The sequence below is a fragment of the Drosophila ananassae genome, chromosome 2R (assembly GCF_017639315.1).
Source record: "Drosophila ananassae strain 14024-0371.13 chromosome 2R, ASM1763931v2, whole genome shotgun sequence".
NCBI lineage: Eukaryota > Metazoa > Arthropoda > Insecta > Diptera > Drosophilidae > Drosophila > Drosophila ananassae.
In genome coordinates, this window is record NC_057928.1 from 19,369,377 (window position 1) to 19,386,632 (window position 17,256).

The 17,256-nt window shown below is 46.2% G+C and overlaps 6 protein-coding genes across 9 annotated transcripts; 3 read left to right on the forward strand and 3 right to left on the reverse strand.

Annotated features, from left to right (window-relative positions):
- Nucleotides 1–448: 448 nt before the first annotated feature.
- LOC6506999 lies at nucleotides 449–2,654 on the forward strand. Its single transcript, XM_001956819.4, has 3 exons — nucleotides 449–957; nucleotides 1,422–1,580; nucleotides 1,643–2,654. The coding sequence occupies exons 1-3, from the start codon at nucleotides 600–602 to the stop codon at nucleotides 2,515–2,517; spliced, it is 1,392 nt and encodes a 463-aa protein (XP_001956855.2). The 5' UTR covers nucleotides 449–599; the 3' UTR covers nucleotides 2,518–2,654.
- Nucleotides 2,655–2,797: 143 nt separating this feature from the next.
- On the reverse strand, nucleotides 2,798–6,213 carry LOC6493014 (valine--tRNA ligase). The gene is made up of 4 exons (XM_001956818.4): nucleotides 5,951–6,213; nucleotides 4,133–5,892; nucleotides 2,995–4,074; nucleotides 2,798–2,940 (listed from the first exon to the last, which is right to left on the reverse strand). The coding sequence occupies exons 1-4, from the start codon at nucleotides 6,042–6,044 to the stop codon at nucleotides 2,884–2,886; spliced, it is 2,991 nt and encodes a 996-aa protein (XP_001956854.1). The 5' UTR covers nucleotides 6,045–6,213; the 3' UTR covers nucleotides 2,798–2,883.
- Nucleotides 6,214–6,313: 100 nt separating this feature from the next.
- Nucleotides 6,314–7,930, reverse strand: LOC6493013 (spermine oxidase). Its single transcript, XM_001956817.4, has one exon. The coding sequence runs from the start codon at nucleotides 7,856–7,858 to the stop codon at nucleotides 6,440–6,442; it is 1,419 nt and encodes a 472-aa protein (XP_001956853.1). The 5' UTR covers nucleotides 7,859–7,930; the 3' UTR covers nucleotides 6,314–6,439.
- A 1,301-nt stretch (nucleotides 7,931–9,231) lies between these two features.
- Nucleotides 9,232–10,535, forward strand: LOC6507000 (uncharacterized Golgi apparatus membrane protein-like protein CG5021). Of its 4 annotated transcripts, none has more exons than XM_014909542.3 (4): nucleotides 9,232–9,400; nucleotides 9,556–9,638; nucleotides 9,701–9,935; nucleotides 9,985–10,535. In XM_014909542.3, exons 1-4 carry the CDS (start codon nucleotides 9,377–9,379, stop codon nucleotides 10,312–10,314), a joined length of 672 nt encoding a protein of 223 aa, XP_014765028.1. In that variant the 5' UTR covers nucleotides 9,232–9,376; the 3' UTR covers nucleotides 10,315–10,535. The 4 variants fall into 4 exon arrangements, with proteins under 4 accessions (XP_014765028.1, XP_014765027.1, XP_014765026.1 ...); XM_014909541.3 differs by having other exon boundaries at nucleotides 9,233–9,400; nucleotides 10,000–10,535; XM_014909540.3 differs by having other exon boundaries at nucleotides 9,233–9,391.
- A 311-nt stretch (nucleotides 10,536–10,846) lies between these two features.
- On the forward strand, nucleotides 10,847–14,679 carry LOC6507001 (myotubularin-related protein 9). Its single transcript, XM_001956815.4, has 7 exons — nucleotides 10,847–11,455; nucleotides 11,575–11,825; nucleotides 11,900–12,287; nucleotides 12,385–12,860; nucleotides 12,923–13,335; nucleotides 13,401–13,498; nucleotides 13,556–14,679. Exons 1-7 carry the CDS (start codon nucleotides 11,291–11,293, stop codon nucleotides 13,631–13,633), a joined length of 1,869 nt encoding a protein of 622 aa, XP_001956851.1. The 5' UTR covers nucleotides 10,847–11,290; the 3' UTR covers nucleotides 13,634–14,679.
- LOC6493012 (protein Pixie) lies at nucleotides 14,501–17,248 on the reverse strand. Its single transcript, XM_001956814.4, has 5 exons — nucleotides 17,073–17,248; nucleotides 16,585–16,798; nucleotides 15,910–16,520; nucleotides 15,141–15,857; nucleotides 14,501–15,078 (listed from the first exon to the last, which is right to left on the reverse strand). The coding sequence occupies exons 2-5, from the start codon at nucleotides 16,795–16,797 to the stop codon at nucleotides 14,784–14,786; spliced, it is 1,836 nt and encodes a 611-aa protein (XP_001956850.1). The 5' UTR covers nucleotide 16,798; nucleotides 17,073–17,248; the 3' UTR covers nucleotides 14,501–14,783.
- Nucleotides 17,249–17,256: the final 8 nt, after the last annotated feature.

The following is a 17,256-nucleotide window of genomic DNA, read 5'->3' on the forward strand; positions in this document are numbered from 1 at the left end:
CCAGACCAAAAGCAATACGCGTAAATTCTAGTAACAAATAGAGCCAATAGGGGAAGCGCCGCCTGCCGACCACTTCCTATGCGTGAGTGCTCCACATTCTCTCCCGGCCAGACGAAATAAGACCCACACGATCTTTGGACGGGAGCGGATTCAACAACAGCCAAGGAAATTTTAATAAATAGTATTCTATAGCTTTAAGATAAATAAATAACAGTCCTTAAATATTAAGATAATTCTTTTTTAAAATAAATCATAATTTCCCTCCAAAACAAATAGTCTTTCTTTCATAAAAATTCATAAAAAGGAAAAATTGAAAAGTTACATTTTTTAAAAATAATTAATAAATGAAACTGTAGAAGAATTCTTCTAATATTTTAATAGTTTTAATTTCAATTAAAACCAAGGTTCTAATTTTAATTTTAAACGGTGGAAAAACCTATAGTTTTCATAAAAAAATTTCCATTTTAAACGGAAAAGAAGAATTTCCGGGTGGGTTTTTTCGAATTCCGGGAAACTCCATCCACCCCTGGAGACGATGCCCGGGGCTGTCGAGTTCTCTCAATTAGCACCTGAGCACCAGCCCACTGGCATGGCCCACTATGCCCCCAAAACTCGAGTCCATCTCGACTCAGTCTCCATTGTCTCATACGCGCGAGCGGACGTCTTTCTCATTTGGTAGCCACTCCGTACCAGCTTCAGCTGCAGCTCCACTTCTCCGGGTGAAAACCGAAAGTGATCTATCATCAATGTCTGCCGGTGATCGTTCCTCGCGAATGCTGGCCCTCGTGGCCATCTTCTTCAGCAGCTACATCGTTGGTATCTACAGTGCGGCACGTGCCAGTAATTTGGTCCCGATGGCGCCAGCGAAAGTGAACGAAACGTTGATTCCGGGAAATGACACTCTCCTGGAGGCGGACGATACCAGTCTGGGCCGCAGTGGATCTCGACATCCTCGCTGTAAGTGTGTAGATGACTCTTCGTCCGGCCATCCAAGACGGATGATGAATGAGTGATGGCGGATTGTTTTGTGATCGTGCCAAAATGTGGGTCACACCTCAATTATCACCCACTGTGCATGTACCGCAGGTGGATTCTTTAGTCTTAGCTGTTCCGGTGGCCTACAATTCACAAAGCTGGAAAACATTTCCATTTGCGCATTGCATTTTCAGGGGATTTGCAGTGGAACTTGCCCAAATGGAATTTTTTATTTTGTCTTGAAATTATATTTGATACGTTTTTTGATTCTGTTATACCGTTGTCAACTTTGGCGCCAAATTTAAATTACTGAAAATCAAGTTTAGATTGAGGAGTTAGTTTGAATTTTAATATTTATTTTAGTTAACTAGATTGTAGTTAGTTTTAAGATTGAAAAACAGTATTATTTTACTCTCATTAAAATAATAATTTTTTAACTTTTCCAGGGTTTCCCTTCTACACCATTGGTCGCTTCTCCAACGACTTGTGCACCGGCAACAATCTCCTGATAGGAACCTGCGTAATCAATGGAGAGTGTTCCGATAACAGTGGGGTGGCGGCGGGCAGCTGCTCCTCCATTACCAGCCAGGCCGTGTGCTGCATTTGTGAGTACTTCCCAAGCCTAGTAGTTTGAAAACTCCTTCTAATCTTACGATTTCTATTACAGACCAGAGAACCTGTGGAGCCAGTACCTCGTACAACAATACGTACTTCTACAACAGTAATTATCCGGCTCCATATGCGGGCGGAGGACGTTGCTCCATTGTGGTCACACCGCCGGATTCTAGCATTTGTCAGATGAGAGTGGATTTCCTGTCTCTGTCGTTGGCCCCGCCCTCGGGCGATGGATTTTGCAGCACGGACGCCTTGACCATAACCGGAGGAGCCTCCCAGGTGCCTAGCATCTGCGGGGAGAACGCCGGCCAGCATGTCTATGTGGACTTTAATGGCGTTAGTCCAATTACCATCTCGGTGGCTACCTCTTCCGGCTACACGTTCAACCGCAACTGGCAGTTCCAGATCCGGATGCTGAGTTGCAGCTCCGCCACCAGGGCTCCGGCCGGGTGCCTCCAGTACTACCTGCCCAGCAGTGGCACCTTTTCAAGCTTCAACTACGTCTCGGCCCCCTCATCGGCGCTGAATACCATCGGAGTACAGGGCACCAGGCAGCTGGCAAACACCAAGTACGGGATCTGCATCCGCAAGGCGACCGGCATGTGTTCCATCACCTACAGCCAGGTCAGTTCGGATACGTACTCCTTTACGCTGACCAACGACGTGGGAGCCGTGGATCCATCTCTCCTGGCCACGTCGTCGGTCCAGAGCCAAGAGTGCACTACGGACTACATTGTCATTCCGGCGCCCACTCAGGGCGGCACTTCCTTGCCAAGTGATCGCTTCTGCGGACTGGGCCTGGTGTCCACGACGACGGCGGCGAAACCGTTTGTGGTTTACACAGTGACGGATGGAAATGAGGATCTGGATATATCCAATCGGGGATTCTACATGTCGTATTCCCAGAATGCCTGTCCAATTTTATAGTTATCCCAAAAATAAAAGACTTGAATTTTTAGTAGAATATATAAGGATTTCTTTTCTTTGAGCGGAAACAGGAAAAGGAGAGAGCTTCCACACTATGTTTACAATATTTTTAAGGCTTTTGTGAAAGTATCAACAATTAGCAAAAGTGATCTAAAAAACAATCCTAGGAAAAAAAACGCGTACTTCATGAAAGTCTGTCGCCAAAAAAGTGTTAAACGCGTAAACTAATAATCGTGAAAAATTAATTTAAAATCTTAAAAGATGAACAATCACATTGGAATTATAATAACAAACATTGCAGTCTTTTATTTTACTAAAAACAGGGGACTTTTGCGATTCTAACATAACAATGACTAATTTAGATACTCAGGATGACGCTGCCATCTCAGTAAGACTACTGATCTCCGCTTCCAATTCTTTCACCTTAAAAAATAACAGACTTTAATATTTTGAAATTGTTTTGTTTTCAAAACTTACCTTATTCTCGAAATGCTTTTTAATGGTCTTGTCGGCCAGCATCTGGAAGGCTTCGTTGTCCAGGCGCATGCGATACCTCTGGAGTTCGGTAACCAGCTTCTTTAGTTTCTTGTGATTGGCCTGTTGCATTGCGGTGAGCTTCTCCTTGGGAACAGTCACCTCGTCGGAAATCCTTAAGCCGAAAGAACACAACGGCCCAGCCGTGGAGAAAAAGTTAAGTTTCTTTGAGATCTTTGAGTTCTCGTCAAGCAGTTCCAGATCCACGTCCGTGCAGCGGGTCAGAACCCTGATCTGTGGCAGGTGACGACGCAGCACTTCCTCCGCCTCCAGGTTCTGGGCAAAGAGACTAAGCCGAGGCTTGTGTCTCTTGCTGATCTCGTTGCGACTCTTCACTTGGCGCACACTCTGACAAATGTCCACGATTTCGTTGACCTCGTCCTCCAACTTAGGGTCTCTGTAGTCGGTTAGCTTCAATTCGATGTTCAAGGGAATGTGCTGCAGCAGCTCGGAGGCAACGAACGGTGTGAACGGAGCCATAGCCTGCAGACCCCAGCTGAGGCAGGCGGTCAAGGTGCCCACATGGATGACGGCGTCGGGTGTACGGTTCGCTATCGCTGTCTTAGTGGTCTCGAGATAAATATCACAGAGGTTCTGATAGAAGAAGGTCTTCAAAGCTGCCGTGGCCAAATGGAAATTGTAGGTGTTGTAGCTCTCCGAACAAATCGCCAAAGTCTCCGCCAAACGGCCAATGATCCATCGATCCCACAGGCTCAGGTTCACCCCCTTAAGGGTCTCGAATTCATCGAGAGTGACACCCAACCCCTGTGCCGAGCCCAGGGTGAATCTGAGAGCCTGCCAGATCTTATTCAGAAATAGTTTGTTCGTGTAGCAGGCGTTCACATCGAAACTGATGAAGTGGTTCTTGATGTTGTGGCTAAGCAGGGTGAACCTGAGAGCATCAGTGCCACATTCCTGGATGCCGTTGGGAAACATTTTGGTCATTCCAGCTGTCGAAGTCCGGAGCTCAGCACTCTTTATAATGCCAGCATCATGGGATTGCTGCAATCCCTCTTTGAGAGTCTGCAAGAAGACGGAATTTCCTCAATTTAAAATAAAACTAATAAAGAATAAAATTCACCTCCAAGCTAGCACCCTGTACCACCTGTTGAGGCGCCACAATATTGCCCAAACTCTTCGACATCTTCCTGCCTTGGGCATCGCACACAATGCCATTGAGGAGAACACGCTCAAAAGGCGCCTGACCCGTCAGTTTCAGGCCCATCATCATCATCCTAGCAACCCAAAAGAACAGTATATCGTGCCCCGTTTGCATCAGGTCCAAGGGATATCGTTCCCTGTAGCTCTCATCCGGCCAGCCCGCAACTGAAAAAGGCAACAGCGAGGATGAAAACCAAGTGTCCAGCACATCAGGATCACGGGTTAGCACAAAGTCCTCGCTGCCCATCAACTTAACCGCCTTCTCGCGTGCCGCCTTTTCGTCAAGAGCTGCCACCCAGTGGCTTCCGCCTTTGGAATCAGTGATTTGGTAGGCGGGCACCTGATGGCCCCACCACAGTTGCCTCGAAATGCACCAATCCCGGCAGTCCTGCAGCCATCGTTCCCACTCCGCTTCAAAGTTATTGGGAAACATTTGTAGCCTGCCGCTGTGAAGCTCCGAAAGGGCATCCTTGGCCATTTCCTTACACTTGAGGAACCATTGCGGCAAAATCATATACTCAACAACGTCTTTGGAGCGAGAACAGACGGGCAGCTGCATGCTGTGGGCGCGCACATGTCGCAGGAGATCCATGTCCTCCAATTTATTGACTATCAAGTCTCGAACTTCGAAGCGTGGCTTTCCTTTGAACTCCGGGAACGTTTCCACCACATGGCCCGTCTCGTTGAAGACCTGGCGCGGTTCCAGCTTGTGACGCGTTGCTAGCTCAAAATCAAACTTATCATGGGCGGGGGTAATCTTTACGGCCCCCGTTCCAAATTCCTGATCCACGGAAATGTCAAAAACTAGGGGAATGGTATCGTGTCGAAAAGGATGCTTCAGCTTCACCTCGTCACGGTTCCGATATTTAGAATAGCGTGGATCTAATGGATGCACAGCAACGGCAACATCGCCCAAAATGGTCTCCGGTCGAGTGGTGGACACCACAATTTCCTCGGGGGAACCATCCTCCATCGTTTCACCATCCACTACGGTATATGCAAAGTCGAAGATTCGACCAAAAAGAATGTTTTTCTTGTAGCCGGGAACTGAGATCTCAACTGGCTCCTTGATATCCAGTAACTCTACTTCAATATCGGAGATAGCGGAGCGTAGCGAGGTGGACCAATTGACCAACGAGTTTCGCCGCCGGATGAGACCTTCTTCGAAGAGCCGTTCAAAAGCTACGTTCACGGCGTGCGCCTGCTGCTTGTCCATTGTGAAGTACTCCCGCTGCCAATTGAGACTGCAGCCCAGCTTCCTGAGATCCTCGACAATGCCAGCTCCCTTTTCAGCCTTCCAACGCCACACCTCGTCCAGGAAGGCAGAGCGACCCAGTTCCTGACGGGTCTTTCCCTGCGCAGCCGCAACGGTGCGTTCCACTACCACCTGGGTGGCTATACCGGCATGATCTGTGCCAGGCACCCAGTCAACCTCATAGCCTAACTGACTTTGCTGGCGGGCAATCACATCCTGCACTGTGGCCATCAGTGCGTGTCCCAGATGCAGGTTTCCCGTGACATTTGGAGGGGGAAGTAGCATACGGTAAGTTCCTCGCTTACACCGTTCGCCCCCAGTTCTTGGCAAGTTGTTATGTCGTTGCTCCCGCTCCCAGTAGGCGTCCTCCACAATTTTAGGCTGATAACCCGACGCCAGAGGAAGATCCATCTGCTTATCCGCATCTAGAGCCGGCAGGTGCCTTAGTTTGGACAATTATGAATGAACTCGACCATCACTCACCTTTGACTGTGCTGTAGTAAAGGGAATGGAGTCTTGGCTGGCACAGGTATTTGTGTCTCAGTAATTTACTGCTGAAATTCTTTAATATTTGCATTGTTATTGTTCAAAATGTTATGTCAAACTTAAAAAAAAAAAAGAGTCCCTGGGCAATTGGTGATGGAAACAGCTGATGGCGATATCCGATAGTAACGGGTCATCGAAAGACGAGGCGGCAATTTCGAATCTTAATTCTACTCCAAAATAATTTTTAGCACATTTCAAATTAGCGTTTGTTTTATCAAAATTGGATATGCAATGAAGCTTAGTGCTAAGGCAAAGTGAAAGACTTATATTTTTTGTTTTTCAACAATGAAATAAATTTTATTTTTTTTATAAAATATACAAAAATTTAATTCAGTGAACTACAAAAACTGGTATTTGAAATAAATTCAATATTATTTAACAAAAGATTGAGAATTTTGTATCCAAGGATCAAAGATAAAGAGAATATCAGTTACAGATAGCGTAATATTCTATCAAGCGATCCGCCTCGCGCCATCCTGCCTCCGCTGCTCCATGGACCGTAGAAAAATGAGTCCTGCTGGTTGCTTCCCCGGCAAACATTAGGCTTGGATGGTTCTCTTCGCCCATGATGGGGGATGCCAAGTCCCAAGGACCTGTATTATTCTCATCGGCTGTCGTTGTGCGATAGCTGTAGCTCCCGCGAAAGTTTGAATTCTGATGCCATTTTGTTCGCATGAAGCGCTTGGGTTCCGGCATCTCGAAACTGAGGAACTTCCGGAAGAGCCACTGCATGCTTTCCAAGAACTCTGCATCCGTTAGCAACTCCGCCTTTCGTCCATGGACTCCACCCACCCAAGCCAGCACCACCCGAGGCTGGCAAGTAATTTTGTGAATGCCAGTAATGCCCTCCAACCAGGCATGCTTCGATTTTCGCAGCTCCTTTAAATCCTTTTCTATCCAAAGGGGAAAGAAGCCTACAAAGTTGTTGGGAAAGGGATGCGTGTCATACTCAAAGAATATTTTATCGACAGTTCCGAGTCTGAGGCTCCGGATGGCATTTACTTTTGCTGGAGGAAGGGGTGGACTGAACAGGGTATCCATGTCCTTTTGCAGAACTCCCAGCGACACCGTGCAGATAACATGGTCCACCTTGAAGGACTCATCCTCGCATTTAACCTGAACTTTACGGCCTGGAAGTAGTTGGATTTGAGTCACTTTCTTTCCCAGTTTCACACATCCATTGAGCAATCCCAGCTGGCTGGGCTCATCTTCGCTAACTTTCATCAGTAACCGAAGGAACCTCGCATATCCTTTGGTACGCCAGTGGACAAGTTGATCGCCTTCACATTCCTCGTACTCCAGATGACCGCGCCCGGAAATCTCAAAGAGATTGTCGGAACCCTCGATGGAGCTTTCGTGTTTCTGGAAGGACTCAAGAAACTCGGCGGCCAGCTCACGATCGACGTCGGGAATCTGCTTTTCTATTTCCTTCCAGAAGTGTTCCACCAGGTAGCTACCCATACATCCTACAACAGGTGTCGTATCATTTGGCATGCTACCAAAGGCCATCTCGTGAAATTTGTGTCCAAGCTCTGAAGGAACTACTTCCTTGTTGGATCGTACCATAGCCACATCGTTAAAGAAATCTCCAGTAGGCGTCACGACATCCAAATTCTTGACCATGTCGTAGACACAGTTGTTTTTCATTCCATGGCACCATTGCGCACCCAGGTCGGCAACGTTATCTGCGAATGGTATGGTACGGATCCTTCCACCGATGTAGTCCTCCGCCTCCAGGATCTGTACATGACAGAAGCCATTCTCCATGAGCCGCGTGGCAGCCGCTACGCCCGAGGCACCTCCTCCGATAATCGCAATCCTGCAGGAGGCGCGGCACTTTTTCATAACTGATTTCGTGAGCAGTGTCTGCCGCCCGACAGATCAGACGATCAAAGAACTACTGATTATGTTTCCCAGTTTTGTGGATTATGTTAGAGTCGCAGAGACCGCACTTCCATGGCTTCCACTGCGGTTTCAGATGCACACGTTCTGGTTTGTGACCAAAAATGTTGAATTGTGAAATCTATGTGTGTCACTGAGTGCATAATTGATTGGCTTTTTCAGATCGGATTTCTTAAAAAATTTAAAATAAAACAAAACAGTTTTATGGAGGCTTGCATATCACATTTTTCAGCAGAAAATAGTGTAGTGGATTTTCAATACTAATTCATTTTTATTAAAACCAAATTAATTAGTAATTAAATTAGGTATTCGGCTTCTAATCGATTTTCGAAGGGGACCCTCCAGAAAATTTGATAAAAAATCTAAAAAATATTTTGTTTCCAGATTTTGATGCAGATTGATGGGGAATCGATCTACAAATCGATTAAGGTATTCCGCTCAAGAATCGGATTAGAATTGACAAAGATAGAGCCTTCGCTGGGGGCCATATAGTGGCCCCATGCACTTTTCTTGATTTTTGAAGGGGACCCTCCAGAAAATTTGATAAAAAATCTAAAAAATATGTTGTTTCCAGATTTTGATGCAGATTGATGGGGAATCGATCTACAAATCGATTAAGGTATTCCGCTCAAGAATCGGATGAGAATTGACAAAGATAGAGCCTTCGCTGGGGGACATATAGTGGCCCCATGCACTTTTCTTGATTTTTGAAGGGGACCCTCCAGAAAATTTGATAAAAAGTCTAAAAAATATTTTGTTTCCAGATTTTGATGCTTATTGATGGGGAATCGATCTACAAATCGATTAAGGTATTCCGCTCAAGAATCGGATGATTATAGCCAAAGATATTGCCTTCGAAGGGGGCCATATTGTGGCTCAATGCCCTTTTCTTGATTTTCGAAGGGGACCCTCCAGAAAATTTAATGAAATATCAAAGAAATATGTTGTTCCCAGATTTTGATGCAGATTGGTGGGGAATTCCGCTCAAGAATCAGATGATTATTGCCAAAGATGTAGCCTTCACAGGGGGCCAAGTTGTGGCTCCATGCACTTTTCTTGATTTTCGAAGGGGAGCCTCCAGAAAATTTAATGAACAATCGAAAAAAGTCTTTGTTTCCTCATTTTTATGGGGATTCGGATGGTTATTGCCGAAGATATAGCCATGGCTGTTTGTTCCTTAAAACACAGTTTGGGACTGGTGCCGTTCAAAAACTAATTACTCTCAAAATGAGTTATATCCTTTTTCCATTCGAATTTAGCGCGTCTTTCATTAGTGATGTCCAAAAAATATCGATAGTTGCCATTAAAATGGATGTGCAACACTGGCATTTCTTATGGCAACACTGACTACGCAGGCAAACGCAACAACAAAGTCTGGATCTAAAAATGTATTAAAAAATCAAATTAAGAGCCATTTAATAATTAAATTGAAGCAAAGATTAGCAAATCCTTAACACAGATATGGCATCCGCTACGGTAAGAAATGTATGTATGCCGCACTAACACCTAACACGCAGCTTTTTGGTGTGCCACCTTCTACCACCCCCAATAGAGGTTTTTTCGGGTTTTCCGCCCAGAAAAGAAATCAACTGGTTAAATATATTGCTGGGCAGAACTAATTTATCTTACGTGTTACACAGGTGCCGCTGCTCGACGATGACACGATACCCTTCGGCGAGGAGGATGAGATGCGCGATCCAAGTCGCGCGGGACAAAAATACACGTAGGCACAGTTTGTTTACTCTCGGATTACGGATTAACCCTTAATACCTCTTCCTCCGGCAGGCACCCATATGTAACGTTTTTCCACCTGTTCTTCAGGGGCGCCGCTATAGTTATTTACATGTTCTGCGGCTGGTTCAGCGACTCCTTCATCACCAGCTTTGTGTTCGTCGTTCTGTTCCTCTCCGCCGACTTCTGGACGGTGAAGAATATCTCGGGGCGACTGCTGGTGGGCCTGCGATGGTGGAACTATGTCGATGACGACGGCAAGTCCCACTGGGTGTTCGAGTCCAAAAACGTGAGTCATGACTGTGATAAGGTGAATCGCACTCGATGATGAAACGTAGTCTGATTCCTTCCAGAGCCGGGTGAACAAGCACGAGCAGCGCATCTTCTGGCTGGGCCTGATCCTCTGTCCAGTGTTCTGGGGCCTCTTCTTCCTGATCGCCCTCTTCGGCTTCAAGTTCAAGTGGCTGTTGTTGGTTATGATCGCCATAGCTCTGAATGCCGCCAATCTGTATGGCTACATCAAGTGCAGTTACGGAGCTGGCAAGGATCTTAACACCGCCGCCTCGGACTTTGTGAAGACGCAGCTCTTTAAGAACGCTATGGACATCATGACCAGGCCCAATACTGCACAGCCGCCGACCAACGTTCGACCCACGGGAGTTGTTTGAGCTGATTCTCTTTCGTTTTTTAAGTCACCTTGCCACCGCCACTGCTGTCCGGTGCAGTGCATTCCAAAGAGTATCCTGCGACGCTTCTTCTGGCCACATGTCCTGGCATCCATCGCTGTCTCCGTGCGTGTATAAAATATGTAAAACTTAATTTAGCCATACTGCAGTCTATTGTAAACTTTTCTTACTTTTACTTCGAGTAAACGACATCGACAAATGGATTTTTTATATCGGTGGAGATAAGGGCTTTAGTTATTGTTTTTAAAAAATATTTAAGTATCTGGTTTTAAAAAATGCCAGTACCATACTTCCAATAAACTTTAGATGAAATAATAAATAAAAAAAAAAATTGTTTAATTTATATGGGAAAAATGTAGTGAACCACTTATAATTTTTCTTAACTTTTATTTATTAAATTTATTAAATAAGTGAATATAAAAACAAATTTATAATTAAATTTTTTAATATATATTTTTTTCCAAAATCATAGCCAGGTTGCAGTGTGCGGAAAGGTATTTCCGTTGGGAAGCTCTGGCCACACATCGCAAAAAAGCACAAAACCCACGGACACAAAAAACTCAACACAAACATCCGACGGTCATCCAAGAAATGCAAGCTGGGCAGTGAGCGGGGGAGTGTAGCGTATTTATCAGTTGCCCGGAGTTGAGAGCCGCATCGGTTGCCGCAGATTAGCGTAGCCACATATCCGCCAAATCACCACCGGAACCCGTACAATCCACACTGCTGTTGGTTCAAAAAAATAGCCAGGCGGAAGGCGGGATAACTGGAGAGGGGGAGACGCTGAGCGAAAAACAGCGTGCCGGGGGCGGAGAAGCAATCAAGTGGCAACAGGAGGAGCCAGCAGCAAGAACAACAACGATAGCCGGGCAACGACTGACTGGGTGGCCGAAGCAAAATGCAAAAAGTTAATTAGTGTGAGGGAAATCAAATTGGACGCCCCATCGAGGGTCTCGCCATGGAATTCGCCGACTTGATAAAGACCCCCAAGCTGGATGGGGTGCTGTTGCATGATCCGGGCACTGCTACAGGCACTGGTGGGGGTGCAACAGTTGGAACGCTCTGCATCACCGGTCACCATCTGTTACTGAGCGCCCGCCAGGAGAATAGCCAGGAGCTTTGGGTAGGTTAGCCTATGTCCCCAACCCACGACACGATGTTCTTCAGCTCCAATGGAGCGTGAAACTGGTCGCAACTAATTGAATTCCCAACACCCTCATCCTGATGATGACTTTTTTCCAGCTGCTGCACAAAAACATCGACAGTGTGGAGAAGAAGCCAAGCCTAAGCCAAAACGTCGTTACGGGAGGACTTATCACCCTTAAGTGCAAGGATCTCAGGATTATATCACTGGAGATTAAGAGCGCCAAGGAATTCTACAACGTGACCGCCTCTCTGGAAGCCCTAAGTGCCATACAGAACACAGAGCTACTGTATCCGTTCTTCTACCGGCCCATGTACTCCATCCTGGAAGATGGCTACACTATGTTTAGGTAAGTGCTTCTCTGAAAATTGGCTACAATTCAATTACATCCTTGTCCTTCCTGCCCCATCCCCATCATCGCAGGCCCGAACTGGAGTTTGCAAAGCTCATCAGCGGCATGGGAATGGGCGGTGCGTCGTCACCCAATGTGGCCAACATAACAATTTGCATGCCTTCAACGTCGTCGACATCGTCCACGTTAGCTGGTGGTAGCATGGCAGGAGGTAACATTCCCCATCCCCTACAAAATGGCTACGCAATGGACGCACTGCAAGGTGGCCTTGGGGGTGGAAATGTCTCCAGTGGGTGCGAGTGGCGCATCAGCAACGTCAACCGAGACTTCAGCGTTTGTGCCACATATGGCGCCACGCTAATTGTACCTAAAGCAATTACGGACGAGCAGATAGTGCTCTCCGCTTCGTTCAGGGACGGTGGACGGTTTCCCGTGCTAAGTTACAGGCATGAAAATGGTGTAAGTGATACCGTCCTTGATTTTAATAACCTTAATGGAAGGACTCCCACTGCCTTAGACTTATTAAGTTGTTTATTACATCTCTTTCCTTCCACAGGCCACCCTCATGCGCAGCTCCCAGCCTCTGTCCATCCAGGGCATCAAGCGGTGTCGCGCTGACGAGGCGATTCTCAACCTGGTTCTGGGCCGAAGCCGTAAGGGCTTCATCGTCGATACCTGGGGCAAGGGCAAGTCCAACACAGAAACAGATCTCCATTACTCCCAGTGGAAGAAGGTGAACCGCTCCATTGGGAATGTCAGCTCACCAGCCTCCATTCTGGATAGCTTTTCCCGGCTGATCGAGGCCTGCAACGACTTGGGCTGCAGCACGGACAAGTGGCTGTCGCGCCTGGAGGGCAGTGGGTGGCTCAGTCTCGTACTGAACTCCTTGAACGCTTCTTGTGTGGTGGCTCAGTGCTTGGACCAGGAAGGCAGTCCGGTGTTGGTGCATGGAGCCAAGGGCCTGGACTCAACCCTGATTGTTACCTCACTGGTCCAAATCATCCTCAATCCAGACTGTCGCACGGTGAGGGGGTAAGCTTATCTTTCTTTCTTTAAATGGGACAAACTATCTAATAGAAATCTGTTTCCAATAGTCTCCAAGCTTTAATTGAACGCGAATGGATTCAGGCTGGTCATCCATTCGCCTCCCGGCACCGATTCTCCTGCTACACTCCGCACCAGACGCGCAACAAGAGCTCTGGCGCCACATTTGTGCTCTTCCTGGACTGCATCTACCAGCTGTACATGCAATTCCCATGCAGCTTCGAGTTCAGCACCCAGCTGCTGGTTCTGCTTTTCGAGCACAGTCACTTTTCTCAGTACGGCACCTTCTTGTGTGATTCAGAGCGGGAGCGACACGAGCTGAAGGTGCATACTAGAACGACTAGCCTGTGGTCATATTTGAACCGACCCGATGTGCTACAGACCCTGCTGAATCCGCTATACGAGCCCAATGCCAATGTGATATGGCCATCGGTTGCTCCCATCAGCTTGGAACTATGGAGCGGTGAGTCATGATAGCTTATTAATGGAGTCACCATTTAAGCTTTAATTTATTTGTTTTATAAACAGATCTGTACTTGCGATGGGTGATCGACCAGCGGAGCTCTGCCGCCGTCATGTCTCAGATCCAGGAGCTGGTGACACGCGAAAAAGAACTAAGAACTCAGGTAATACAAGTAAATCTTTGTTATTATCATTTTACTAATAATTTTAAATAATCTTAGGCACTCAAACTGCGCAAACAGGCCTTGGAACTCAGCCAGGAGGTCTGCACACTCATGAACAATGCAGAAGATGCATAGCCGGCTACCTCAGCAGCTCTCTGTCTCTCAATCTCCTGCATGATATACACTTATTTTTGATACGTTCTGTTGCAAACAAATGTCGAAAATTATTTAAGCATAAAGTATAACTATAGTTAAGTCACTAAAAGTTCCATTTACAATTATCAAATGCTGAAGAGAATTAAAAACCATTGGATCCGCTTTTGGATCAACTCAAAATCACTCAATTTTATACATACGTATGTCCATTTTTAAACCCAATATATTGAAAAAAACTACTGCTGGAATTTGAAAAAAAAAAAAGAACTATCCCCTCGAATGGCGCTGCTCTCTACTTTTGAACCGAAACTGCACCAAACGGAAAACTATCAAATATTTGAGTCAATTTTTGACGCATTTACTTTTATGGAATTTTTAGCGCATAAGTATCCAAATATTAACCTACACTTAGTACTTACTTGAGTCAGTTACAGATCAAATTTAGTATTATAAATTGAAAAGATTTGCCTTTTTCCAACAATTTGTATGTACATTTGATTAAATCGCAAAAATTTGAAGCTTCAAAAGCGTTTATCTTAATAATTATGCTCTGCATGCGTTCGAAAAAAACCAAAATCTAAAACATTAAAAACATAAAAAAATAAAGTATATATTGTAAATTATACATTTATAAATGTTTGTAGCTGTTATCCATTGTTTATTTCGAATTGTGATCGTATTTGAAATGACAGAAATTTGTATGTAATTTATACCCACATTTACATTTCTATCGTGCGTATTTTGTGTATCGCTAAAGTGCAATAAATACATGTTAATTTGGAAATATTAATGGTATTTAGACTCTATCTGGTAGTCCCCTTAACCCTGAGATCAAAAACAAAGGTATTTTGCTGTTTTGTATAAAGAAAATTGGTTTATTTTTATCTAGACTCCTTTGAGGACGACAATCATCCGGCTACTTTTTCGGGATTCTATTTATTTTGCAGTATAAACGCATATAAAACTGACTTTAATTAATTACAAAACATTCCCAATGCAATGTCCTTGACAACAATAACAAAAACTAAGTAGAAATCAAATGTATGTGTGTGTTTTGGCCAAAGAATGCTTGATGAACATAGGAGAGCGGAAGAGGAAGGCAAAGGAGTTCGGTCCATGATTCAGTGTCTTAGTTCGCAGCCTCATCCTCCAAGAAGAAGAACTGGCCGGACCTCTTCTGTTCCGTATCCTTCACCGAGTTGTTCTTGTTGATGCGCGGCCTGAAGTTGTTGGGATCTCGACGGAAGGTGATGCCGAGCAGTTCGAGGAATCGATTCATGCCGTTGAGAAGGGATTGCGGTGAGTATGCTGTCGTCTTAACGGAGGGCTGACCCTCGATGACGATGACCCGATCGGCGAGGTAGGTGGCCATGATGAAATCGTGCTCCACCACAAAGCCAGTCTTCTTCGCGTGCAAAATGTATCTAAAATAAAAAAATAATAAATCAAACTTCAAGCTATATAGTTTAAAGTATTGATCCCTTACCGCTTGATAACCTTGGCGGCCACCAGACGCTGCTCCGAATCCAGGTAAGCCGATGGCTCATCGATGAGGTAGACATCGGCCGGCTTGCCCAAGCACAGGACCAAAGCCACACGCTGCAACTCACCACCGGACAAGTTCTGCACCTCCTGGTCCATGATCTCCTCGATCTTCATGGGCTTCATGACATCAGCAATGAACTGCGGATGCACATAGGCATCCCGAATTTTGTCGTGCAGCAGATGCCGCACATGGTTCTGGAATTTCGGGGAAATCTTTTGCGGCTTGTACGAAATGTTCAGCATGGGTAGGTCAACCTCGCCGTCGGGCTGCAAGTTGCCAGCCAGCATTCGAATGAACGTCGTCTTTCCCGTTCCGTTCTCTCCCAACAGCACCAGGATTTCCGAATCACTGAAGTGTCCCTTCTCCACTGTTAGCTCGAACTTTCCAAGAGTCTTGACCATGGCAGGATAAACGTAGTGGTTCATACGCTTGATTTCCTCCTCCGTAGCGGATTCGGAGACCTTGAACGTGAGCGATTCCGTGCGGAAACGCATGTTCTCCGTGGGCACGAAACCGTCGAGGAAAATGTTGATACCTTCGCGAACCGAGAAGGGCATAGTCACCACTCCATAGCAGCCAGGAACGCCGTACAAGCAGCAGATAAAGTCAGACAAGTAATCCAGAACCGACAGATCGTGCTCCACCACAATGATGAACCTAAATGGACAAAAATTATTAAAAACTCTCTTTCGAGTGGACTTCCTCTTACTTTGTGGGGTGCAGGAGCGAGCGAATGGTCAAGGCGGCGTTCAGACGTTGCTTCACATCCAGATACGAGGACGGCTCGTCAAACATGAAGATATCGGCGTTCTGTATGCACACCATGGCAATGGCGAAACGCTGCAGCTCTCCACCGGAAAGCTGGGCGATTTCACGATCCCGGATATGCGACAGGTCCAGCATATCGCAGATGGTTGTTTGCAGCTCCCGCTCGTCCTTCTTGTCTAGGAGATCGCCAACGGCTCCGCGAACAGCCTTGGGTATCTGATCCACATACTGGGGCTTCACCAGAGCCTTCAGGTTGTCCTCCAAGATTTTCGTAAAATAGTTTTGGAGTTCGGAGCCGCGGAAATAGCTGAGGATCTCCGTCCAGTCGGGTGGATTGGCATACTTGCCCAAATTGGGCTTTTGCTTGCCAGCCAAGATCTTCAGGGCCGTGGACTTGCCAATACCGTTCTGGCCGACGAGACCCAAAACCTCACCAGGCCGGGGAATGGGCAGACGATGCAGCTTGAAGGAGTTCTTGCTGTACCGATGCGTTGTATGCTTGTCCAGGTTACTGGGCAAGTTGATAATTGTGATGGCCTCGAACGGACATTTCTGTGGCCAGAAAGATAACAAAAGATTAACATTTAAACAAGAGGAAGAGCAACTGGAGACCCACCTTGACACAGATACCACAACCGATGCAAAGTTCCTCGGATAGAGAGGCTATCTTCGAAGTAGGCGTCACCTCGATGCAGAGCTTGCCCATGCGCACCACCGGGCAGGACTTCTTGCACTCCTGGCGACACCTCTTCGGTTTGCACTTGTCATCGCTGACGATGGCGATCCTCGTCTGCTTGTCCGTTTCCTCGTTGTCCTTCCTGCGCGACATGCTGTTGAAGGTATTTGAGAGTATTAGAAATTGCGAAATAACACCACTAATAACACGAATCTGTCTCGAATGTCAACGTTGCAAATCGAGAGTCAAAACAAATCTGGTGCAGCGTTCACTGGGCCAAGGCGGGGGTGGGGAGCCGCGAGTGAAAGTATAACCTCAAAGCGTGGCCAAAACAACTGACTTCCACTGCGATTTCCAGCAGTATGACCGAAGGAAGCCATTGCCATGGCTCAAATCGTTAACTGCAGGTGGTAATCCTGGAATTTTACCTGCGAACTAGGCCGTAATTGTTGTAAAACTGACGGAACGCACGCTCTTGCGTGTCAGCCAACAAGTTTCAAAAGGGGCTGTTCTCAGGTGCTTCGCAACACTGGCAATCAGCGATGGCCTAGTGAAACTATAGACTGCAGTTCAAAAAACTCTTGGACCAGCTCTTTTGTTTGGATTTTAATT